At 39.3% G+C, this 27658-nt stretch overlaps 1 protein-coding gene across 1 annotated transcript in view; it reads right to left on the bottom strand.

Annotated features, from left to right (window-relative positions):
* Positions 1–4480, bottom strand: part of JMY (junction mediating and regulatory protein, p53 cofactor) — a 102904-nt gene extending 98424 nt beyond the window's left edge. The window contains exon 1 of the mRNA XM_074202411.1: positions 3490–4480. Within this exon, the coding sequence (XP_074058512.1) occupies positions 3490–4353 (864 nt within the window). The 5' untranslated portion in view covers positions 4354–4480. The remainder of the gene's footprint in view (positions 1–3489) is intronic.
* Positions 4481–27658: the final 23178 nt, after the last annotated feature.

Here is a 27658-nt window from a genome sequence, read left to right as displayed (position 1 = left end):
GTGAGTTCTGACTAATAATTAGGAATAAGGGTAGGGAATGGATTTGTGATTTTAGAACCTTACTCCACCAATCCAGACTGGCACTTTATCTCTTTCCAAGATACTGAAGGAGGTAATTATTTCCCCAGGTTTCACACAACCAGCCAGTAAGAGCAGGGGTGGAACCTAAATCTAGGTAGTCATTCCTGGCCTCCACATTAATTCTCTAGAAGCTCTCATATGCCTCAAGGATAATTAAGCTTGATTAAAATTACAGTGGTACAATGGGAAGAGCACTGGTCTAGAGTCCAAAGACTTTGGTCCAAATCCCCTAGTGATGATCATTACTCACTGTGCCATAGACACATACACAACCTTCCTAGAACTGTTTTTTTTGGTCCATAAAATGATGGGGTTGGGCTAAGATGGACTCTCAAGTCCCTTCAAATTCCAAATCTATGATTTATGACCAATGGGGTTAGAAAGGAGGGGAGGGAGGAAGGAAGTTAGGAAGGAAGGAAGCCTAAGTTAATAACTACATTTGTATCTTTGTACAACTGGTATATATCCAAGGAAAGTATTTGATTTATCATATCTGGTTTTAAAACCAAGAGTAAATTCACCAAATGAAAATCAAATAGAAGATTGAGAATAAAGAATTTCATGGAAATAAGCTAATAAGGGCTTAAAAGAATTGAGAGACTTCATTATTTCTCTGGGAGTTAACTATTATTTGTAGTTAAAACTAATGATGAGGGGCAGCTAGGTGGCTCAGTGGATAGAGTACCAGCCCTGTAGTCAGGAATACCTGAGTTCAAATCAGACCTCAGACACTTATTACCTAGCTGTGTGGCCTTGGGCAAGCCATTTAACCCCATTGTCTTGCAAAAAAAAAACCAACTAATGATGAAAGAGCTAATTATGTGTACTGCCATTTCATAGTAAACAATAGTTTTAAAAAAGATTATATAATTAATGTCCATTAAATTTATAAATTGGTATTTCCTATTACTTATTTTAGACCTTGTTTTATACAGCACCAAAATCATGAAGGGACCAAAATGCAAATAAGTGGATAGTCCCATAAAGAAAAATCAATTAAACTTGAGTCAGCATTTAAATCTCATTCTGAAAATGTTTTGTTTTTTGGACTTTACCTTTCCTTCAAAGAAAAAAACTCATTTTTCAACTGTCCCTCTCTATGTAGCACAACTGTCAATTCTGACCCAAATTTACTTCCTATAAAAATTTAACATCTTCCTTTATCTTAAGAACATTTAAGTAGAAGACAAGCAGTTGGCAAAATATCAATGTGAGCTCATGGTGGGGGGGGGGAGAATTAAGTATGGCAGTTCTGTAGTATTAGGGGGAAAAAAACCATATAAAACTTTTGGTTACATCTACTACCATATCAACAGTAATCAAAAAAAAAGTCATAGAAAAGGAGGAAAGACCACATACAGTAGCAAGAGAATAACAAAATGAAAAAATACTGAATCTCATCATAAACAAATTGCATGTGATCCAGCACAAAATTCAGTGTAATGCAGGTCTGTTTTAGACCTAAACCAAAGGGATTCAGTTCTCAAAAAAGTGCCTTATAATTCTGACTCATCTTTAATAATAGAGGTTGGTGCAAGCAATTGCATGGAACTGCTATGCTCAGACCCAAGCAATGCTTCAAACACACAGATGAATGAGAAATTTTTCTAAAGATATTTTAACTCTAGCAAAAATTTTAAAAGTGTACAATGCAGAGAAGAAAAGTCTTATTTGACTTAATATCAAGATTAGGTATCATACTAATAATCAAATGAAGAAACCTCTAGTTATAGGAAAGCACAATAAAATTCAAAGATGCTCTTTTTATTTGCTAAAATTGAATGTGGGTAAATTGCAAAGATTTAAAGAGTAAGAATTCTTTTGAAAATCTATCTTAATTTTCCATTAGAAGAAACAAAGAATTCATAATTTAAAAGTAGTTTAAATTCAAAGTTCTATCTGATGAAAGCACATAAAAAAGGTTAGAGATGAATTATTTTCATGCCCCAAAGAACTCTAGAACATGTGTTTGTTAAAACTTTTTCTGGTTTATTCCTAACATATTTCTATCATATAATTATTGGTATGTCACAAGATGTTTCAAAATTCGAACATTAATATCCTTTCCTATCTCCTTAAAGCTGAAGAGCTCAACAACCTAAAAGGGAACAATTGACACCCGAGTCCCTACCAATATCTGAAAAGGACTAAGTTCCTGAGATCATGCTGCTTCTTTATGTATCTGGTCAGCCAAATTATCTGAAAATAGATGTACAGACAATTTACTGAAACTATTATACAACAGGCCAAAAAAGAAAAAACCTTGAGGAAAGAAGTCCTGACATTAGGAAGTTACTAAAGAATAAAGTCAAGAATATAGCTTGTATTCTACAGGTTGTCAGTCCTAAACACCTAACATCCCTTTGGTATAGTTTAAAATTGTAGACAATGGTAGAGGCAGAGGAAACCTTAAGGAGTAACCTGTCTGAACTTTTTGGAGTTTTCAGACCAACATTCTAAGGGAGATTAATTGAGGCCCAGGAAGATCGTCATTCCATCTCCCTACTGCAAGTCTTTGAAAAAAATCTATCTGCCTCTCAGGCTTTGAAGGCTCTACCTCCTATCTTTCCCCTCTAGAATCTCCTAGCTCCCTTAACAGTTCAGTTCTAGTACCAGATCATTTTAAGAGACCCATTCTTCCAGTTAATGAACCTCTCCTTACTACTGCTAATTTAGTGTGAGTATCTGTACTTATATATTATTAACAGGCACGTGACCGTGTTGTGCCTTCCTCGGGAAGATGTAAACTCCAAGAAGAATGTCTCACTTTTTGTATTTGTACTGTTAGGGCTTGGCCTCAAACATAGGTGCTTATCAAAAAAACTATTAACTGATAAAATGACTTGAAGTTGGCAACAACAGCTAAGCAGTATCAGAACTAATACTAGATCCGAGAGACCCATCCTCTAACACACCATACTAAAGAAAGTTTCCAGGTTACACAGGAATTGGAAGTCGAACAAGGGCTTTTCCAAGATGCTTCCAAATGCCAGGAGACCGCCGCCAACTGTTCCAGATGTTAAGAGCCGGAAAGCATCTTCAACATCATTGGACAATGAGGAAACTGGAGGCCCAGAGAGTCAAGGGCTCATGCATTCCTCACTGGGCCTCTCTTCCATTCATCGGTGGGCCCATAGTTCTCAGCGGTGTCCTGGCTAGGTGGAGACTGAGCCGGGCTCCAACCCCCACCCCGGCCCTCCCAACACTGAGCAAGCATTCAGCCTCTGGAAGCCTCAGTTTCCTCATCTCTAAGACACAAGAGCACTCCCCTCTGAAGGGGTTGCTGTGCCAAGCGGCTGGGGAAGGAGCGCTTTGCAAACTTCCCGGGCGATCAGCCAGCACTTCCTGCACGCTCCTTTCACGCTCTAGCGGCCCGGCGGCGCCCCCCGCCCCGGGGCCCGGCCTCACCTCCTGGATGCGCCTGCGGGCCCGCTGCAGCACCTCCTCGTAGCCCTTCTGCCGCAGCTCGCTGAGGCTCTCGTAATACTCCTCCGGGTCGTCCGTCTCGGTGAAGAGGACCTGGGAAAGGATCTTCCAGCCGCAGGTGTCCAGAGCGTGGCCCAGGTACACCTGCAGCTGGTAGCAGAGGCCGTCCACCTCCTGCTCCGACATCTCGGGGGCGCCGCCGAACAGCACGGTCCACATGCCCGAGGGCTCCTCGGGGAAGAGCGGCAGGCAGGGCTCCAGCTGCGAGTTGACGGAGCACAGCTGCTGGTGCACGGCGCGCAGGTCCTGGAAGGAGAAGAGCCCGGCCCAGCTGCACTCCTCGGGGGGCGAGTCGGGCTCGGCGGGCGGCTCGGGCGGCTCCGGCGGCGCCGCCGCCTCCTCCTCCTTCGCCAGCTCCAGCACCTCGATCTCCTCGGCCGCCGCGCCGGACGCGCTCACCACCCGCACGGACGACGGGCCGGGCGCGTCGGCCGGGGCCGGGGCCGGGGCCGGGGCCGGCCCGGCGTCGCCCCGCGGATGCGCGCCCCGCGAGGCCGGGCTGCGCCGCGGGCCGGGGCTCCTCCGGCCGGCCGCCGGCTCGCCCCGGGCTCTCGGGGCCGGCTCGGGCCGGGCTCGCGGGCCCGGGCTGTCGGGCGCCGCCGCGGGCTCCCGGGAGCCGCTCCTCTGCCGCTGCGCCGTGCGGTTGTGGCAGGTTATGGCAAACTTGCCCTCGATCTCGTTCCAGGCCACGATGAAGACGAACTTGTGCTTCTCGCGCTCCTCGAAGACGTGCGGCCGAACGGCCACCCAGTCCGACTCCAGCGTCTCCTCCAGGGCGAACGACATGGCTGGGCCCGCTCCGAACCCCTCAGCGAGCCGGGCCGCCCCCCTCAGCGGCCGCCATCAGCCATCTTGGGGCGGCGGGAGGGCCGGGGGGCCCGGGGGGCGCCGGGGCGGGCCCGGGGGGCCGGGGCGGGCTCGGGCGCCGGGGCGGGCTCGGGGGGCCCGGGGCGCCGGGGGGCGGGCCCGGGGGGCCGGGGCGGGCTCGGGCGCCGGGGCGGGCCCGGGGGGCCGGGGCGGGCTCGGGCGCCGGGGCGGGCTCGGGGGGCCCGGGGCGCCGGGGCGGGCTCGGGCGCGCTCTCTGCGGCTCGCGACGCGGCGGTTGCTCGGCTCCGGCCGCCGAGGGAGACAATGCGCGTCGGCCGAGCAGGTAGTTCACATGGTCACGTGTGCCGGGATCTGTTTACAAGCGCCGGCGCTGCGGCAACTCTCCCGCCGCCGCCGCCGCCGCCCCCCGCCCCGTCACAGGGGCCGAGGCCCCCGCGGCCGTCCGGCCGTCCCGGCGGGCGAGCGGGCAAGGTCTGGGAGCGGACGCGGCCCCAGGATCGCCGGGTCGCCCGGCTCCGGCGGCCCCCACGGCCCAGGCCGGCCCCCTCCCGCCGCAGCCGCAGCCGGACGCGCCTCTCAACTCTGCGCCTCACCGCCGCAACAATGTTACCATTCTGCTGCTGACGTCGTCCGGCTCCACGAGGGACGTAAACACGGACACGTGCGGCACGCTGGTGACGCGGCGGCGGCGGCGGCGCGCGCAGGCCTGGGCCCGCCCACTCGCTCCCAGCCCCCCCCGCCCGGCGCCGACGTCCCCCCGCCCCCCAGCTCCCTCCTCGCTGACCCGGGGGAGGGGCGGCGGCTGAGGGCTGAGAGGCGGGAGCCGTGCGTGTGGCCTCCTGGACTCTAGGGAGACCTGGAACAAAAGCAGGGCCGAGGAGACCCTGCCGGCCGCTCCCAGGAGGAGAGGTTCGGGGTGTGCCCGGGAGCGGCTAAGGGCGAACTCCCCTGGAGGCATCCTTCCTGCGGAGGAAACACCGGGGCAGTCCTGGTCACAAAACTGATGGAATCACTTGCATTTGGGCAAGAGTTCTCCATCCAAAGCCTATGGATCCCTGCTCAGAAGCCTGCTTCCAAATGCATACAATTTTGTGGTGGCAAAGAACTGGAAATTAAGTGAATGTCCTTCAGTTGGGGAATGGCTTAGCAAACTGTGGAACTATTGTTCCATTAGAAACCAGGAGGAATGGGAACTCAAGGAAGCCTGGAGGGATCTGTGTGAACTGATGCTGAGCGAGATGAGCAGAACCAGAAGAACTTTCTACACCCCATCAGCAACATGGGAGTGATGATCAGCCTTGATGGACTTGCTCATCCCTTCAGTGCAACAATCAGGGACAGTTTTGGACTATCAGTGATGGAGAATACCATTTGTATCCGGAGAGGACTTTGAACGAAGACCAAAGACTATTACCATCAAACTAGAAAAAAAAAGCATTATCTTATTATGTAATTTTACTGTCTCATCTTCATTTTTCTTCTTTAAGGATATGATTTCTCCATCATCACATTCCACTGAGATCAGTGTATGACTTGGAACCAATGTAAACACTAACAGAATGCCCTCAGTGGGGGATTGGGGGAGGGAAGCAAGAATGGGGAGAAAATTATAAAACTCAAAATAAAATCTTTCTTTAAAAAATGCATAAAATAAAACATCAGAATGTATTATATTTTCAAAAAAATTTTTTAATCCAAGTTCACCAATCACTGGTTAAGAACCCCCTAACCAAATGAAATATTCTCCCAAATTCTTCTCCACGTTTCAATAAGGGAGGAAATGAATTTGAAGATTCTATTCAATGTGCAATGCTACATAACAGGTGCTGGGTTATGACAGGCACATGAATTGGATTTGAGTGACCTAATCCTAAATCACCAATCTCACTTTCTCCTCCAGAGCCATTCAGGTTCAGTGGCCAGATGTGGATCAGGACAACTGGAGATGACCCTGGATGCGGGGTGATCAGGGTTTAGGAAATTGCCCAAGATCACACAGTAAGTGTCAGAGGCTGGATTCAAGCTCCCATTCTCCTGATTCCAAGACCAGTGCTCTATCCACTGCCTCATCTGGTTTAGCTATAATGACAACAGTAGTAAACAACTAGTAAAACTAGTCTCTGGCTTGTCCTCAGATAGATTAGATGTCAAAAGACATCCAATAAAATACAAACTGAACAGCTGCAAAAATGTTTCAGCTATTTACAGGTTTCTGGTGCAGAGTACAATTTATTGCCTTCAGATTTCATCATCATGTACTGTTCTGGGAATCTGATTTTGAGGTCATTAAACTCCTAAAAGTCCTGATAAATTATTAAATTATCAGGGCTCCCAGAGTAAAAGAAAAAAGTAAATGTAAAGTAACTGCTTGCTATTTCTGTCATACTAAAATTACTATAAAAAGTGACATTTTGGGGCAGCTAGGTGGCGCAGTGGAGAAAACACCAGCCCTGGAGTCAGGAGTACCTGGGTTCAAATCCGGTCTCAGACACTTAATAGTTACCTACCTGTGTGGCCTTGGGCAAGCCACTTAACCCCATTTGCCTTGCAAAAACCTAAAAAAAAAAAGTGACTTTTTTTTTTAGAGGGGAGAATATCACCTTTTTTATTGGCATCCTTATTTTATTGATATCCAGTCACTATTTCAGGTCTTCTACATATGCAACTGCAACAAAATGCATTGGAAATCAATCTTAACCTCATTTGTAAAATGCACACAAACTTCCTAACATTCAATGTATGAATCTTCAGCTTTCCAGTAACAAGTCAGCACTGGCAAATCTTTATACAAATAGCTGGAAACTTTGGTCAGACCTTTGCTTTTGCTAAATGATACTATTTGATGTCCACTAAGAATTTAGAAGACATTGGTTTTTAACTTTTTCCCCTCAATTCTTTTATTTTAAGAAAGAGACTAAAGTATGAATTGAGAGGAAAAGGGAACCAAGACAATTCTTAGCAGGCAGAGCTGTCTACATTGTAGAGCACAAAGCCCCACAGGGATAAAATGCAATGATAAAGATTATTAGATATTTTTTAGTATAACTCCCTCACATGTAAGTCCACTTTTTTCAAAGAGAACAAATTTAAAATTTAATGTTTACAAAATGGATATTGATACTGACATTAAATACAGTATATGCAAACCTGTTCAAATAGATGCTCTCTGAGCTTTTTTCCTGCTATGGATCTATGATCCTAGGAGGACCATCTATATTCTTCTACCTCTCCTAACATCTGGATTTCAAGTCCAACACTTTTCCTCCCTGTTTGGGCTGTAATCTTTGAACTGTACAACCATGATGATGATCTTTAGGTGTAGCCAGATTGAAATGCATTCACTGTCACCTTGCAGAAAAAGAACAATGTCTTCTGTCAAGGTAGTGACCACCATGTAATTGCTGTGTAATTGTTGCCCTTCATAATACAAAAAGACCAAGACATCAAATGAATGAAAGCATGACTTGCACATTATGTTTATTATAGTGAGAGGAATATTGTGAAAACATATCCTTCTCACTGCCTTTTTCAGAACCATTTCACCTCATGCCCTGATTTGATAGGAAACAGGACTTCTGGTGATGTCTGAATGCAGGGGAAGTCCTTGGCCTGTGGACAAAGTTCCTCCTGACTCAGGGATGTACTTTGGTGCTCCAGAAAGTATACCACCAGAAGGGCGGATTTTGACAACAACTTTGCAACAATTCAGCATAAATAACAATACAAGACTCTTTCAAGGCCCTGTAATTAGAATGAGTACACTTTAAATCCTTTAATGAGGATTCATTGAAGGGCAAGTCTGGTGCCAGCAGCCTCAGCAATCCAGCTCCAATAGCTTATACTAAAGTTGCTGCAGTTAAAAAGCTGGTAGTTGGATCTTGGGATCAAGTTGGTGGTCTACTGCAAGGAGAGCCACCACCTGTCTCAGTCCCTGCCTCTCAGTGCCCCTGCACTCTCTTAGGTGAGTGTTGTAGGGGCTGAAGCATTTACTTTGAAAAAATTAAAATGTCCAAAGCAGGCCTGAGTCACCAGGATACCCCAGATAGAAATAACGGACTAGGCCACCATGTAACCATAGGAGAACATCCAAACTATTCTTTTGATGTAGAAGAATTTATCATTTTTTAACTGATGAATGGAATGACCTTTTCTTATTTTTCATCCTTGATACTTCAAGGATTGGATATTATTGCCCATATCCTCCTCTAAAATATTTTCTTTCTGGGTTTTCTTGGCATTTATTCTTCCTGTTTCTCTTTCTTCCTATTTCTTAGTCACTTATGCAACATTATTATCCACCTACTAAGGAAAAGTGTATCCTAGGTCTCTGTCCTGGGACATCTCTTCACTCTCCATATATCAACAACTGCCAGGAATATGATAATGATCTCTGTGCAGATGATTTTCAGATATACATATGTAGTCCCTTCCTAAGTTCCAATTCCTTGTCACCAAATGTCTGTTGGACATCTCCATTTGTGGTGTTCCATAGGTATGTCAAATCCATAAAAAGGATAATATATGCTATTATCTAGTTTACCTCTGTTCCTCTTAATGCTATTTGCATACATTTTAAAATGCTAATGGGCTATTCCAGAACTGGTCAAAAGCCTAAAAACTATTGCCTAGATTCTTACCTCTGGTAGCACTAAACAACATATACAATGATGATGATATTTGTCCTTTTTTTGAAGAAGAAGACCATAACATCAGAGAGGTGATGCCATAACAAGCTCATAAACTGAATTTAAATGAGGAGATGCTGTGCTAAGTCACCAGCCTCACTTTCTCCTCCTGAGCCATCTGGGTCCAGTGGCCAGATATGAATCAGTGACCTGGAGATGACCCTGAATGAGAGGTAATCAGGGTTAAGTAACTTGCTTAGGGTAATACAGCTATTAAGTATTAAATGTTTGAGGTCAACTTTGAACTCCGGTCCTTCTGACTCCAAGGTCAATACTCTATCCACTGTGCCACCTAGCTATCACTCTGTCAAACTTATAGCATTATTGTAGAAAGAAAGAAAATTGCAAGATAAAGCTATAGAAACTATAACAGGAATAGCTGATCCCTCTCCATGTAATTACTAACTTAATTTTTCCCCATTTCACCTCCCAATTTATTTTATTTTGAATTTAAGCAATTTTATAGGAAAAAATAGTCTTATGAACGCTAAACTATATTATATTTCTCAAAATTATTTTCTAATCTTTATAAATTGTTCTGTTTCTCATTTAAATTGTAAATTGTTTTTAGTTTTTGTGAATATATATATTTATATAAAATATTTACTTAATTGTAATCACCTTGTCCTAGACCACATCCTGCTTTTTCTACTTAACATTATTTTAAAGTAACATGTCCGCATATCTATTGTTATTTGTTGCTGTTTTGTCATTTCAGTTGTATCTATTTCTTCATGACCACATTTGGGCTTTCTTGGCAGAGATACTGAAGTGGTTTGTCATTTCCTTCTCTGTCTCACTTTACAGAAGAACTGAAGTAACTAGGGTGAAGTGAGTTGCCCAGGGTTGCCCCTATCTATTAGACTACTGTAAAGGCCTTGAGGTCAAGGACTCCCTTTTTGTTTGTATTGACAAAGCATACAGCATCAAGCCTTGCACATAGTTCTTAATATTTGGTAAATAAATTAGTATATTCTACCTAATTGTTATTTTTTACTTGGGACATAGTATTTTATTGTTTATATAGCTATTGACCTATTATTAACAACTTAGGTTTTTTTCCCAATTAACAACTTTAGGTTTTTCATTGCCACAGATATAGTGCTGGGTCTGGAGTCAGGAAGACCTGAGTTCAAATGTGGCCTCAGACATACTACTATGTGAGTCCAGACAAGTCACCTCACCCTTGTCTGCCTTGACAATAAGATAATCATTGTCAAGCACTTATTATTATTATTATCATCATCATCATCATCATCATTATCATTGTCATATCACTCATAATTTCTTTTGTAAGGGGTTTATATAGAAACAGTTCTATAACAGGCCACTAATTGCTATAATTTAATGTTTAATTATTCTATGGACCATTATACAGATGGATAAAATGAGAAGTTTTCTGGGAATTGAATAAAGATATTGGGATGTGATCTCATCTTCTGTAGGCTCACTGAAAGGATTGTCTGTACAATGCCAGTAAAAGGATGAGAGGAATGATATGTACTACAGTTGTTTATATAATGGTTTTGATTTTTTTCTGGTAACCTCTATATTTTTAAAGAATTTCATTCTATGTTGCTTGGAGATTTTGAGTATTTAATATAGTGATAGTTATTTAAAATATTTTAAAATTTATATGCATTATATCAATGCTATGTCCAGTCATTTGCCTTCCCCAATACAAAATTTGTTAGATATAGGTCACACGGTTTCTGCTTTATTCTGTTCACTTTGAGTGAGTCAGACAGAACATGTCTAATTCTTCCTCCATATCAAAATTCATCAAATTGTTAAATGCAGGTATCCTACCTCCCTCTGCTTTCCCTTCCCCCAAGGCCTCCTTTTCTCCCCAGTTAAATATTTCCACTTTTATCAACTGATTCTCACATGGTTTAGACTCCAGTCCCCTTAACATTCTAGTTACCTTCTCCCACATCTTAAACTTCAGGAGTATTGCATGCAATCCAAATGAAGGTCTGCCATTATTATAAAATAAAAATGCTAAATAGCCCTCTTCAAGTATTAAAAAAACAAACTCCCTCTCTAAGGAAAGATGATACTCTATAATATTTCTCCCTGTTTTACTTTAAATTATTCTTTTATCTTTTCATTTTTTAGTAGTTTAATAGAGTAAAGAGAAGGCCTACTTTGAGAAATTTCTAATTCTTTAATAGTATGATCCCAAACTCAGATGAAGGACAATATGGTAGTATTATCTGAGGTTCTGTGGGAATGGAAGAAATGGTATTTCATTTTCAAACTTATTAAATGACTACTAGGGCCAACCTGGTAATAATCGGTGCTTCCGTAGCTTAAGGATAGCAGTTCAATCTCTTTTGCTATGGTGATAGAGTAGTCAATCCCCATGAATAAGGCATGCTCTGTGTGGCTTGCAGATTAATCCTCTTTGCCCTATCTTTCTGCTCACTGCTTTCCCAACCTACCTAATTTTGGAACTGTATTAAGATTACCTTTCCTATGATCCTTCCTGTACAACCTGAATCACAGGCAGATGTCAATATTAAATGTGGTAAAAGTGAAATATGGTGAGAGGATATGGGGAGAGATAATTTGCTAGGGAGCACTCACCACAATTTTATTCCCTATGGAGCAATGATGGGAACTGATTATATGTTAGTTTTTATTAAGTGTGTGCAAATGAAGGACTGAAGTTTCTATTCTAGTAACAACAATTACTTGACCACCCAGAAAGTATGTAGTGTAATAGAACTTCATTCTAAGAGAGCTTCTTTATTATATGTAGATTTAGAAGTTCAGGAGATCTCAGTGTGAGCACATATGATATAAAATTTAAATCCTATATTATAACTCCTTGTAAAAATGATTTTTCCCCCTGTGATATTTTTGGACACAGAATTCAAAAACATTAATCTGAAGGCAGTAATTTCAAAAACTATAAACTTCCCCAAACAGATTTGAAAAGAAAATATTTTTGCCACCTTAAAACTATCATATATCTCAGCTCTAAGCTTTGAATGAAATCTAATGATATGTTACTCAAAATGAGGAAACTATAGCTTTCAAATCCTACCTATCTTTAATACAAACAGTTAATAAAAGGTTTGTACTAGTAAAAAAGGGGAAACCACAAAACCACAAAAAGACAGCATTTCCTAAACTAAGTAGCCACAGCAAAATGGAATATTGTAATTCCTCATTTAGCTTTCGATACATCTTGTAAAGGTTATCTATAGTTAAGCTGCGAATGTATAAAAGTACATAACAGTATGAACAACATTTTAGATTCTTATTTTCCTCCTCAGAATCAAGAAGATAGCGCTGAAGTACTAGAGATTTATGTTATGTTTATATTTACTCTTCTCAGAAATCAGGGGAGGAGGGGAAATCTTGTAAATCCATTTTAGTAGAGAAACTTTATATAGCATGCACTACATCCCAGTAGAAGTTAAGGTTGGAGTTTAGCTTAAGAAATTCTTTTCCTTCCTCCTTCCCCACAGAGGTTTCTTGATGAAGGTGATAGAATAGGCTCACATTTCAGATTTTATCCTTCATTCTCAAAGAAGAGCAAGATGTCAGCTGCATCAGGGAGGTGATGCCATAACATGCACTTGAATTGAAATATGCTAAGTCACCAGTCTCATCAGCCTCACTTTCTTCCCTGGATGCAGTGGCCAGATGTGGATCAGGATGACTGGAGATGACCCTGAATAGGAGGCAATCACGGTGAAGTAACTTACCTGTGAGGAACAAAAGGCATTGTTGATCTTCACAGGGTGTGGAGGGGGGCCCCCCTTTGAAATCCTTTACAAAGGGGGAATGGGCCCAGTCAATCACAAAACTGGGAAAATTCTCCCAATCCCATTCCAAAGATGACAAACTCAAGATTTAGAAGAAACTACAAACAAAAATATACAAACAGGCTATATACATGATAAAAAGAGAGAGAAAATACTAGAATTAAGAAGATCGGGAAAGCATTCTTTGTAGAAGATAGGATTTTATTTGGAACTTGAAGCAAATCAGAGGAGGCAACAGACAGAGATGAGAATGGAAAGTATTCCAAATATGGGGAACAATCAGAGAAAATGCCTGGAACTAAGAGATGAAGGGTCTTGTTCATGGAACAACAGGAGGCCAGGGTCTTTTGAGCAGAGTACTTGTTAGGGAATAATAAGGTGTAAGAAGATTAGAAAAGAAGGCTAGGAAGTGAAGGACTTTGGATACTAACCAGAGGATTTTATATTTTATCCTAAAAGTGATAGCCACTAGAGTTTATTGATTAGGGGAGCAATATGGTTAGACTTATGCTTTAGGAAAATCATTTCAGTGGATGAATGGAAGAAAGACTGGAGTGGGGAGAAGTGAGGGGAAGAGTGAGGCAGGCAGTTCTACCACCAGCTACTCAGTGGTGTAGATATAAGATGCACCAGGATGGTGGCAATATCAGAGGAAAGAACAGGACATATCTGAGTTGTTACAGAGGTGGAATTGACAGACCTTGGCAACAGACTGAATATGGAGAAGTAGAGACAGAAATCAAGGATAAGGGAAAAGGAAACTAAGATCAGAGTAAAATTCCTCAAAATGCCCATGTTTATATTCTGCCAGCTCTTTCTAATTTAGTCAGTTCCTATACATCTCTAGCCTTAATCTTTAGCTCCTGCTCCCTTTATCTGAAAACAGTTTTGTACCTTCATCATTCTAAGCTCTGAGGGCTATTGCAGTTGTTTATTCAATAAACAAGTTAATTTTGCATCTAGGGGGTACTGGTAGCATAACAGAAAAGCATTTCATCCATCCAATCACAAGTCTTGGACTGAGTACCACTTCTCTAAGACCTTTTATTCTGGATGGGGTCAAATAAATTGGGGGAAAAAAGAAAGTTATTTTATCAACTGCCCTTCCCACATTCCTATCCCTCAGAAGATAACCTTCTATTGGTTATGTAATGGGTTGGGGGGTGAGAGGATTGACCATTGAGGATTCCAAGGCCTTCAGGGCATTTCTGGAACCTTGAAGATCAATTGTAGCTGACCAGATTTTGAAAAGGTGAATCAGAATGCTTTGTAATGTTAAAACTGAACATTTCTTGGAAAAACATGACTTCATCTATTCAACCAAATTTTGTAGTTTGTTTTCCCTTTATTTTTCATTGTTAGGTATGAGAAAGTAAAAAAACAAACAAACAAACCTTTCTGTTAGTATAAATCTCATCAAGTATTACAATGGAGAGTCATTCATCTTTAATGAATGATTTTAAAATGCTATCTTCCCAATTTCTTTTTCTTCTCTTAGCTATCTCAGTATGAGTTTTTGGTCCCTTCATTTTTCTGAACATTGCTTGCTAATGTTTGGGATGGCCCAGGATAATAATGATAATAATAATAATAATAATAATAATGAATAATTTCTGAAATGTGACCAGGAATATTTTTTGCAGGTGATTACAAAATGGAGCAATTAAAAAAAAATAAGGCATAAAACTACAGGAAATTATTATGAAATACCATTGAAAACACATGAAATGTTTTGACATTCATATGTTTCTACCAGACATATATATCTTGCCTTGTGTCCATTTGTTCTAAAGAAAATGAGACCACACCCAGAATTAAAACAAAAGACAAAGACCCCTAGATACCACTTTTGGGAAAAAAAATTCATGGGCAGGTAATAGGCTGGGTGTAAATTCAATGAATGACATTCTAGTGCTATACATAGAGTGAAATTATGTTACCTTTTCTTTTATAATTGTCTTGGAGACATTCTTAACAGTAGCATAATAGAATTTAATTTCATTGTTTTCTATGAGAGTGACATTTTCTTTCTATGTTTATGCCATAGTAACTTCTCTTTAAATATATTTAAGCATTATACTGTAATAAGAGATTTCAAAGAACAGTTAATATTTCCCTATTCAGGACCCACCTTGGGAAATTTGTTGAACATTACATATGAAGACCAGACCAAACATCTACATTGACTTTTTATTCCTTCTTTGCTTGTTAGCTGGGCTTTAGTGTTATCTCCTTCTGAGCACCAATCAGAAACATTCTTTATGGATCATTGAGCCATCTCCCAACTATGCTCCTGAGTGCATTTTTCTGCCATCTAGACATGATCCAGGAAATTCTGCCTCTAACTATAATACTTCTGGCCTAGTTTCCTTTGCCATTATTCAGATTGGTGCTAAACATTCAACAGTGTTGCTTAGTGTGGGTAAGGCATAGAAAGGGTCAATGGAAGTGAGTGACAAAAGGTAGGGGCAGTGGATAGAGCAACTACCCACTCAGGGTGATCTAAATTCAAATCTAGGCTCAGGCACTTCCTAGCTGTGTGACTATGGGTGACAAAAAAATGATAGAATAAAATTATTTTTAGATAACAATGATTCCTTCATTAGTATGAATAGTCAACAAAACTTAATGTATAATAAAACCAGATATATGTGAATTTGAAATTTTGGTGCACATGTTTGTCTAAATCTGTAGATTCATTTTCTTCAAAAGTCTGAGTATTCATTTAGTTATTACCTCTGTGGCTTTGACTTTTATTTTTAAAGGTTTTACCATTGCCTTTTGTTTTCCATCACATATGTACAGTACAGCCCCTCAGCATTGCCTAATCAGTGATATATCATCATCAGTGAGCAATATCTTGTAACAAAGATTACAGTTATCCCTTCCACATATTGGGGGTTAGAAGAACCCTGGAAATCTGAAAAATCCCCACAAATATTTTTGGCCCTTCATACCAGAGAAGAAGTCTGATTTTTTTCTTTTTCTTCTATGGTGTGTTAACAGTACCTTACTGTAAAATTGGGGTTTATATTATACAAATATTTTATGCATTTTTATATTTCTAAACTTTTCCTGCATTGTTTTCTGACCTTAGAATGTCATCTGCAGCTTCTGCAAAACTCCCAAAAAACTTCCATTTAATTTTTTATGCCAATATGTGATATATAAGAACAATATTGGGGAAGTTTCAATGTGGGAGGGACAAGTATAAAGAAAAAGTTTCCCTAATCCAGCCAATACATAGATCAAACCTAACAATATGTGCAACATTCTACATGTACAACACTCCATCACCAATGAAAGGAGGGAGGTACATGTCTTCATTCCTTTTTTGGGATCAAGCTTGATCATTATAATTATTCCATATTCAATTTCATTCTGTTGTCCTTTCTGTTACTTTTTAGTCATTCTCTTTGATGTCTTCTAACTTCTCCTTCTTTGATTATGCATCAGTTCATAAAAGTCTTCCCATGCTTCTATGAGTTCTTCCCATTTTTTACTTTTCATGATATAACAATATGCATTACTTTAGTATACTGTGAACTGACTGATCAATGAAATCACAGTTCAATGATTTTATGGGCTCTTTGTGACTCCATTTGGGATTTTCTTGGCAAAGCTTCTGGAGTGGTATGCTATTTTTTTCTCCAGCTCATTTTACAGATAGAGAAACTGAGGCAAACAGTGTTAAATGACTTGCCCACAGTCACACAGCTAGGAAGTGCCTGAGCTTAGATTTGAATTTAGATCACCCTGAGTGGGTAGTTGCTCTATTCACTGCCCCTACCTAGATGCTTAATTTTTATAGTCACCTAGTACAGAGTGTAAAACAGATTAATTGCTTAACAAATGTTTATAGATTGATTCTAGGTACTATATATAGATGATAAAATGATGACAATGATGATGTTTGTCCTTTGTTCTTGATAAAGACATCAGGGAGGTAATGCCATGACAAGCAAGTAAATTGGATTTGAGTGAGGGGGTGCTTTGCTAAGTCACCAGCTTTACTTTCTCCTCCAGAGTCATCTGGATCCAGTGGTCAGATTTGATTCAGGATGCCTGGAGGTGGCCCTGGATTTGAGGCAATCAGGGTTAAGTGATTTGCTCAAAATCACATAGCCAATAAGTAAGTGAGACTGGATTTGAACTCAGGTCCTCCTGGCTTCAGGGTTGGCATTCTATCCACTATGCCTTCTAGCTGCCCACAGAAGTATGAAGATTGTCAATGACTCCCTCTCTACCCTTAAGGGACTTCTGGGAGTTGGGGAAGGACTGAGGTATGGATGGATAAAGGTAAAGATTAGATTTAGACCAAATATTCTAGACAAATTTGAGAAAAAACAACATTTTTCAGCTGGACGAATGAGGATGGCTTCATGGAGAAGTTGTTTAAGTCAAGATTTGAGGGAGAATTTCTATAGGCAGAATAAAGAAAAGCATACTATCAAGGCATGCAGAATGGTTCATGCAATTAAATGAATCTAGGGGAGAAAGATGAGATCTAGAAATCTAGTTTTCCTAGAATTTAAAGTATATGAAGAAGAGAAATATGAAATAAAGTCAGAAGATTTGGTTGGAGTGAGATGATTGAGGAGCTTAAATGGTACCTGGCTAAGGAATTTTTAAATTATCCTAGAGGAAAGAGGGAGCTACTGAAAGTTTTTGAGCAAGAGAATGCCATGGTCAGACAATTCTAAAGATTGGCAAATCATGGGATAAAAGGAGTAAAGGAAAAATTGGAAACAGAGAAACAAGTTAGGAGGCTCTTCTAATAGGCAAGAATTGGCAAGAGTATAAGCTAGAGGGGAAGCTAAGTGGTATAGTGGATAGAGTAGGGGCCCTGTAGTCAGGAGGATCTGAGTTCAAATTTGAACCTAGACATGTGACCTTGGGCAAGTCACTTAACCCCATTGTCTTGCAAAAAAAAAGAGGTATAAGCTAGAGAAGTGACAGAGTAGAGAAGAGACAGATAAGAGAGATGTTGGGAAGTAGAATTAGGAGAACATGGCAACTGATTGACCCTGAGGAAGACATGAGAGTAATTTGCTTACCAGTATAAAAATGATAGCTATATAATATAGAAATGTTTTGCATGATTTCTCATATTTAATTGATAATAACTTGCCTTTTGAATGAGTGGGGGAGGGGCTGATGGGAGAGAATTTGAAACTCGAAACAAAAGAAATGTTTAAAAAATTAAATTTTAAAAAAATGACAGTAACATAATCATAAATCTTAAAGTTAGCTGGTCCCTCAAAATAATTCAGTCCATAGATTTTTTTCATGTTCTGGTTAGTTTTTGGTTGTTTTCTTTTTATTTAGGTTTTTGCAAGGCAAATGGGGTGAAAAGTGCCTTGCCCAAGGCCACAGAGCTATTAAGTCGAATTTGAACTCAGGTACTCCTGATTCCAGGCTGGTGCTCTATCCACTGCATGACTTAGCCACTCCTAGTGTGCTGGTTAGTTTTCTTGAACTGGTTTGTTTTCCTCTTTTTATGTTTTGTTGCAGGGTTAGGGAACTTTTTTTTCTACAAGGGCCATTTGGATATTTATAACATCATTTGAGTGCTATATTTGGTAAAACATTTAATTAATTCACCTTTAAAAAGCCACTAGATTTATTGAATTTCAAGTCTTGGCAAGTCCAGACCAATCCAATCCATTGACTGGAGGTCCCTAAATCCCTGTGAGAGACAGGTGGTAGGGGGTAGGGTGCAATATTAGGACTGTAGGTGATACAGGGATAAGCGATAGGAAGATAACTTTAAAAAGAAAAACAAATAATCTGGTGAAGCTCTTTCATTTTTTAAGGAGATAAGGAAATTGATATCTAAAAGAGTGAAATGAGTTGTCTAGGGTCACATGAGTAGTTAATGGCAGAGCCAAGACAAAAACCTTACTCTAGGTCTCTTTCCACAATTTTTATTTGGCTTAAAAATTTCTCATTTGGGGAATGTTCCTTCCCCAGATATCCTGGAATATGGTTTCTTAAAAAAGCATTTCTTCTATCTATACTCTTCAAAGTTTTAAAAGGCAAATTATATTTCCTTTTAACTATCTTCTCAGCAACCCAAGAAGCCCCAAGTTGTGTTTTTTTTTAAGTTTTTCCTATCCTATGAAAGGAGAGAGAGAGAGAGAGAGAGAGAGAGAGAGAGAGAGAGAGAGAGAGAGAGAATAGAATAAATGAGAGTGGGGAGAAATAGAGTGGAGGTACAGCTAGTAATAGCAACTGTGGGAAATATTGAAGCAACTTCTCTGGTGGACTTATGGTAAAGAAAGCAGCTCATCCTAGAGCCAGAGCCATGGAAATCTGAACACAGACTGAAGTACAATTTTTTTTCTCTCTCTCTATTCTTGAGGTTTTTCATCTTCTTGGGGGGAGGGGTTTATGGTTACTGTTATAACACATTCAATTTATATCAATGTATGTCATGGAAACAATGTAGAGACTGTCAGACAGCCTTCTGTGGGGGTGGGGAGAGGGAAGGGAGGATGGGGGGGAAATTGAAGAATTCAGATCCTTGCAAAAAATGATGGGTACATATTACTATTGTATATAATTGGAAAACAAATTAAAAAAAAGTTTTTCCTATCCTAGAAAGTGGTCTGTCTATCCCCTAGATCATTTGTCCTTTTTTCAATACTCAGACAGTAATAAGCATTTAAGTATGTATTCAAAGCTAGACCCTATGTTAAGATAGAGACCAAACACAGTCCTTGACCTCAGAGAACTCACAATCTAATTGTGGGGAAAATAGCAAATAAATATGTGCAAACAAGCTATCTATAGAATAATTAGGAAATAATTAACAGTGGGAAGACACTGGGATTAAGGGGGATTGGGAAAGATACCAGCAGCATCAACATCCTCCATATCTTTGCCATTCTCATTAAGCAGTGATGAATGAAAAGGGTGGCAATGACCCTGATGCTTGGAGTGCATCAGCTTCTTCCTCTGAGTCTCTCTACCTCATCTCAAGCCACTGTTGCTGGAAAAAAAAAAACAATGAAATTATACCTTCTCCAGAACTTCACCAATGGGCCTTTTTCTAATTTTGTTTTTGGCAAAAGCCTTCCAATGAAATGGAGCCTCAACTTCAACCTAATTAGGTGCTTAGACTAGCAATTTGAGAACCAAGTGTTCTATGATCCAAGTCTTTACTCCTCTGACCCACCCACCCCATATGTGTTATGAGGTTGATGAGATAATGTCTATAAAGGATTTGACATCCTAACATGAAAGGAGCTCTTAAGGAGAAGAATGTTGTTATTATGTTTATGAATTCAAAATGATATGATTGTAGAACTATGTAGTAGATTACTAATTGTTAATTGTGAATGTGCCAAGATATCTGATTCATACTGTTCTTTTGAAAAATTTCACTTAAAATTCTATTGTATGTATCATGCATCTTCTCTATATGCCTGCTATGTAATGGCAATGTCTGCCTCTTTTGCCTTAATTTTAATTCCTGTCTGAAAACTTGTCCAACTAGTCTTTGCATCTGAAGACATGAAGTTATATAAAAGTCTTGGCATTCTTTTCTGAATGACTCTACATGTGACTAATTGAGTGACATGCAAATTCCTGTTGGATTCTCTCTCTCTCTCTCTCTCTCTCTCTCTCTCTCTCTCTCTCTCCCTCAAATATTCTTAAGACAACATTTAACTCTTTAGAATTTTTTTTATTTTTCTTAATTTTCCATGCTTTGCTTTCTTTAAATGTGTGTTTATGTGTGCTCACATGATTCTCTTCTTTTCCCTGTCATTTAGGACTTTTTCCATTTGGCAGATACCACCTTTCCAAGGGTGCTGAAATATGGCTTGGTTTATTTTCATTTACTGTTTCTGAGTTTATTTACCAACATAATTAATGATATCAAAACTGTTCTTGGAACAGGGCTTGATCACTCAGCTTTTGTTCCTGAAGCTTGGATGATTAGCTTGAGAAAAACAAAACAGAATTAATTGCATGCCAGCCCCACATAATGACTGCTACAGTATTGCTTCAGCCACCCTACTTCTGCCTGCTTTTGTTTACATGCATAGCTGTGAACAAGATGTCTCATAGTGAACCATTCATTGTCTCTCTCTGACCAAGTAATACTGATACTACTTTCCTCCTGGGACTTTAAAAATCTCCTCTTTATGGATCACAGGGATCACAAAGTGACATGAGATCCTTCTTCTCTGTCTATCAATCAACAAGCATTTATGGAGCACCCAATTATATTTCAGGAGTTGGTTAGACACTGAGGATACCAAGGGAGGAAATAATATCTGCCTTCAAGGAGTTGACATTCTAACAGAAGATATAACATGTACACATATAAGAATATTAAAAACATATACAAAGTAAATGCAAGATACTTTTGAGTGAGACAATTCTAGCAGATGAAGGGATAGGGAAAGGCTTTCTGTAGAATGTAGTGCTTGATCTGAACTTTGAAAGAGGTTGGGGCAGCTGGATGGGTAGAGCATTGGACCCGGATTGGAAGGACCTGAATTCAAATCAGGTCTCAAATACTTAAAAGTTATATGACTCTGATCAAGTTGTTTAATCCTGTTTGCATCAGTTTCCTCATCTGCCAAATGAGCTGGAGAAGGGAATATTAAATCACTGCAGTATTTTGGCCAAGAAAATGGTGTCACAAAGAATCAGACATGACTGAAACAATTGGCCAACAACAACAGAAAGAGATTCTACAATGGGGACTTGAAAGGGGGCAGACTGTATTCTAGGCAGGAGGAAGAGGAAGTGTATAAGCACAGAAACTGGAATAAATGTTGTTTGTGGGGATTACAAAAAGGTCAGTTTGGTTAGACCACAGAGTGACTGAAGGTGAGTAATGTTAAAAAATGACTGGGAAGGCAGCCGGGAGGTGTATGAGGAAACCTTCAAAAAACCAGAGAAGATTGTGCATTTAAACCTAAAGGTAGCAGGAAACCCCAGCTCACTGAGTGGGGGAAAGCCAGGTTAGTCCACTGATTTAAGTGTCACTTTGACAGTAAAGACTGGAGGAAAGGATACCATATAGGAGGCTATAAGAATTGGAGGGTTATGTGTTTAACATAGATATACATCAATCATTAAAAGGCTTTGTTAGCTGATACTCCATGCAAGTCTATGCTGTCTAAATTCTTATAAAGAAGGTCAAGGAAAAAAAAGCTTAAAACCTTGCCCAAATTAACTTTAATTTTTCCATGATAGAAAGTTGGTCTACTAATAAAAGTGAAACTTTTACAGAAATGAAATTCAGGCAGGAGTTTTGGGCCCATATTTCATTCCCCCCCCCCTTTTCCTTATCAGATGTCTCTTTCATACTCATTTCTTAAAAGAGAATCTTTTATCATTTTCCACAAGTTGTCTTGACCAAGTGAACAGTTACACATATAGAGCAGTATTTTATAGATTAAGAAACTGATGTGTAGAGAAGTGAAGTCACTTGCTCATAGTCACACAACTAGTTATTAGGACTTGAGCATAGATCTACTCAATAATTGTTGAATACCCTTTCCATTACATTGGTCTATCTCTTCACATCAGTGTTTTCCTTCAGTTTTCTCAACAATAAAATAACTGGGTTGGTATTTTCAGTCATGTCCAACTCTTCCATGACACCATTTGGAGTTTTCTTGGCAAAGATACCATAATGCTTCACTATTTCCTTCCTAAGAAAGGTGAGGAAATTGAGACAAATAGAATTAAGTGACCTGCTTAGAGTCACATAGTTAGCAAGTATCTGATGGGATAGTCTGGGATGGAATAGATTATCTCTAATTTCTGACAAATACTTTCATTTTTAATTTACACTGTTTTAGGCCCCTTGAGACATTCTGTCTAAATGATTGGAAAAAGAATAGGAGATTAGAAGAAAGCCAGCTGCAAAGAGTAAGAAGTGAGAGAATAGAAGTAGTACAGCTGCTGAATGAATGGAGATGTAAATGGAAATGAAGCTGTCACCATTTCCTCAGCTGCCTCTTCTTACTAAATGAAGAATAAATCTTATGGAAAAGTCTAGACTGAGAAGCCTAGTTTCTATAAATCACCAGAACACTGACTTATCTCCAAGACAAACTTCCCATGTGGAGAATTGCCTGCTAGCCAATGGGCCAGTATTACTTACTGTGAGAAAAGTTTTTCATACCTGAGGGCTCATGGAGGTAATTCTGCCACCTTGTTGGTGAACTGACATCATGAAAAATTGCCCAGTCTATTTTGTTTGTAGAAGATCAACTCAGTATATCTTCTTTTTCTGTTTTATTGCATTCAAGGAGAATAATAGAAGAGGAAGAGACTGAAGGAATAAACACTCTTGCTGCTACATACTTCTGGAAATTAATTTCCCTTTTGAAATTTGTTCAGGAGGGAAAACAACATGATTAAAGTGTCATTTTCTGTTCCTGGCATAGCAATTTAAATGGAACTGTTTTCCCTGCACTATTTGGAAAGGGATTCCAGGCTTGCATAATACACATGGCTGTCATAATACACATGCATGTCATTGAGGGCAACACAGAACATACAGACATCTGAGTGTTTATCTCTGCAGTAGTCTCTTATTTAAGGGGGTAGTTCAGGTAATTAATGATGGATTTTGAACCTCTAGGATTCAGTTGTCTCACAGATAATTTCAGAACAGATGATAGGACTTACTCATTCCCTTGGAATTCATTCCACTTGGAAAGCACCATTTCCAAGTGGTGAATGACACAAAACTGGGAGAAATATCAAATGTGGTAGGTGACAGGATCATGATCCAAAAAAGATATTGGCAGACTAAAAGAGTGGGCCAAACTGGCGAGATGAAAATTAATAGGGATAAATGTAAAAACTTGCATTTAGGTTAAAAAAAAACTAGTCATATAAATATAGGATGGGAATAAAATAACATTAATAAGAATTAATAAATAGAGGATGGCTTATTTCAAGACCAAAAGTCCCTTCCTCATTCATCATTTGCTTTATCTATTCTCTCCCCCATTAGGATGTGAATTCCTCAAAAGCAAGGACTCTTTTATATTTGCCTTTGCATTTCAAGCACATCACTCTCTTAATACTCGTTTATTCATTCATTTAGCAGCTATGTAGAAATTTTAGGGCAGTTAGATGGTACAATGGATAGAGTACTGACCTTGGAGTCAGGAGGTTGGGAGTTCAAATTCAGCCTCAGATACTCACTAGCTATGTGACCTTGGGCAAGTCACTTAACTCTGCCTCGATTCCCGGACCATCTCCAGTTATCCTAATTTATATCTGGTCACTGGATCCAAATGGAGGAGAAAATGAGGTTGATAAATTAGCACATTACCCCCTCACTCAAATCAAATTCATGTGCTTGTTATGGCATCACCTCCCTCATGTCGTGGTCTTCTTTGAAAAATGAAGAACAAACATTATTGTGCTTCCTCAAGTGATCATGAATTTGAGAGAATACCTTTCTTTCTTTTTGTGTTTGCATGTCTGGCACTTTGAAAAATGACTTGCATTGCAAATCCTGAGCATATATTTGGTGAACTGATTTTTTAAAAAAAATGAAAAATTCTAATGAGTTATATAATTCCAGAGGTTAGCACTAAAACTAGGAAAGGCAGGAGACAAAGGGGTGTGTGTGTGTGTGTGTGTGTGTGTGTGTGTGTGTGTGTGTGTGTGTGTGTATGTGTGTGTGTGTGTGTGTGATAGAGAGAGAGAGAAAGAGATAGAGAAAGAGATTGAGAGGAGGGAGGGAGGGAGTATTGATTTCGTAGGCAGTGAGTTCCCCATGACAGGAAGTGTTCAAGCAGAAGGAAAATGACCCACTGTAAATAATGCTATAGAAGTGATGGAAGTGGAGAAGGAAGGTTGAACTTTCTTACTTTTAAGCTCCTTTATCCTCTAAGAGTCTCTGATTTTAGACCAGAATTTCTTGGTCTTTTGAGCATAGTTAAAACTTAATTTACTTTCTGGAATATTAAACTTGTGTTTATGTTCCCTGTTGGTGTTTTGGTTTTTATCTGAATCATTCAACAGCTAGAATGTATCTTTGTAGCTTGCATAATCCTTTGACTGTACCTTATGTTGTAATGTTTGATTTGGTGTTGTACTTGCACATTGTAATAATAGGTGCTGAGGACATCAACATATAAACAGACAAAACAGTGTGCTCATCAGAAATCTTGGGCAGGGACACATTTAACCTTGGCTAGTACCATTTGGAATCTGTAGTCATTTGGTATTGCCTAAGAGACTCTATAGGCCTGTGGCCATGGTTTTAGACCTTTGAATGACTCATTTGAACTTAAGAAGTTTGGAAATGTCAAGCACTGATTGTTGGAAAGAGTAGTATATACCATCTAAAGCAGCATAGTTTACAAATAACTAGGAGAGTTTGGTCCATTGCCATGCTGGGAAAAGGAATTTTTACCTTAATGGCACAAATAACTCTGCTCAGGTCACAGAAAGCCCCGTCTAATATTATGATTTGAAAATCTTTGGCTTTCCATCCAGTCAATTACACTGGCTTTATTACAACCTTGAGTAATTCCTGTTAATTTATACCTCAGCTCATTAGTTTCATCTCAGGGCTTTACACTGTATGTTTTAAAGGGCATAAGGAAATGTATTTAAAAGTTTGGCAGGTTCTTTTCATTTATGTATGCATGTTCTTGGTTTAATATGTTCCTAGATCAATATTGTGTAAGTTTTTTGTTGATTTATTATGTAAATAGGTGAGATGATCAGGTAGGTGGCATAGTGGATAGAATCCTGGATATAGGATAAGGAAGACTCATCTTCCTCAGTTCAAATCTGGACTCAAATACTTGCTAACTGTGACCCTGGACAAGTCACTCACCCCTGTTTGCCTCAGTTTGTTTATCTTACAAATGAATTGGAGAAGAAAATGGGAAACCCTTTCTTTGCCAAGAAAACCCCAAATGCAGTCATGGAGACTTGGACACAACTAGAACAACTGAACAACAATAAATGCTTCTGTTAAAATGAAACTAAAGGGAAATATCACCAAAGGGAAGAGGCATTGATTATCAGCAGGATCCAAATGACAATTAACTTATGATATAAAGACATTAAGGATACACAGATTTTTGGAGTAAAAATTAGGATATAACTTTTAAAATTAGGTAAAGCAATCACTGATGATAAGAAAAAAGAACTTTAGAGATTTGCCTTCTGAAATATCCTTAAATTAATAAATTTTAAATGACATTTTAAAAAACTTTATTAGCAACTATCACCAGTGCATCTTAACCATATAAGAACTTTTTTTGTTAGAAAAGCAATTCATAAGCCCTAAAATAAATTTGAATTCTCAGTATGCTTTCATTCAAACACCATAGAATGGCTTCTATTTTATTTTTCAGATTTAGAAAGAGGCCAAGGGACTAGTCAATCCTTTAGCATACTTACTAAGTTTTGATTCAATAGCCAACAAGGGAGCTCAATTCATTGATGAATCATACATATATAGGACTCCCACGTGGTCATGTAGGTAAGGGACATGCATGTTTCAAGGACTGGTGACAAAGCATGTTTTGGTGGGAGGTGTTCCCATTACATACTAACAACCATATGAAAGATTCTTCTAAATTACTCATAATAATGGAAACGAAAATCAAAACAACTCTAAGTTTCATCTCAATCTCAGCAAATTAAAGATGATAAAAGATAAAAATAGTCAATGTTGGGAAGCTGCAGAAGGACAGGTATGCTAATAGAGAGTAATACTAATTAAAATGCTAATAAGATTGAGAATTGACCCATCATTGTGAAGCACTTGGAATTATGCTTTAAAAAAAAGTAACTGGAATATCTAGACCATTTGACTCAAAGAATCAACTGTTAGGAATATAGGGAAAGGAAGGAAGGTAGGAAGGAAGGAAGGAAAGAAGGAAGGAAGGAAGGGTTTGATTTAAAACTAAAATAATCAGTGCAGTACTTCTGAGGTGTATCAAAGAATTAAAAACAAAGTAGATGCTCAACAATTAGGGAATGACAAAATAAATCGTAATACTTGAATATAAAGGAATATTACTACCTTGTGAGAAACAATGACCATGAATTCTAAATATAGGGAGACTTATGTGAACTAATGCAGAATGAGATAAGCAGAATCATGAAAACAATATATATGATGACTATGATAATGTAAACAGAAAGAATAATAAAACTAAAATTAATTACCGTGTAATTATAATGACTAAGAAACTTGACCTTAGAGGAGAGTTGAGAGTATTTACCTCCTCCCCTTTGAAAAAAGAGGACTACAGATATAGCTGAAGTATTGATTAATTTTTCTTGACTTTTTTTTCCTCTCTACTTAAAATTTGTGTTACAAGAATTGGTTCTCTAGATTGGGGGGATAAATTTGAAAATAATGGTGATGTAAAAACAAAAGGCATCAGTACAAAAAAAATAAATTATTTTTTTTTTAAATCCCTCATATGCATGTTATATCTTCCCAGTAGTAGGGAAACTCATTAAGGGCAGGAACTAATTTTTGTTTTTATCTTTGTATACACAGCTCACAGTGAAGTGTCTTAATAAATGTTTGTTGAATTCAGTGATTAAGAGTCAGATTTTAATCAAAACTCTGAACCATGGGTCCCAGGATTCAGCTGCAGAAACTATTATTTTCATCACTCATTTTTTAATTTTTTTTTTTTGTTTTTTAGGTTTTCTGCAAGGCAAATGTGGTTAAGTGGCTTACCCAAGGCCACACAGCTAGGTAATTATTAAGTGTCTGAGGTTGGATTTGAACTCAGGTCTGCCTGACTCCAGGGGTGGTGCTCTATCCAC

Source organism: Macrotis lagotis, chromosome X (assembly GCF_037893015.1).
Source record: "Macrotis lagotis isolate mMagLag1 chromosome X, bilby.v1.9.chrom.fasta, whole genome shotgun sequence".
NCBI lineage: Eukaryota > Metazoa > Chordata > Mammalia > Peramelemorphia > Peramelidae > Macrotis > Macrotis lagotis.
This window is presented reverse-complemented; position numbering and strand designations above follow the sequence as displayed.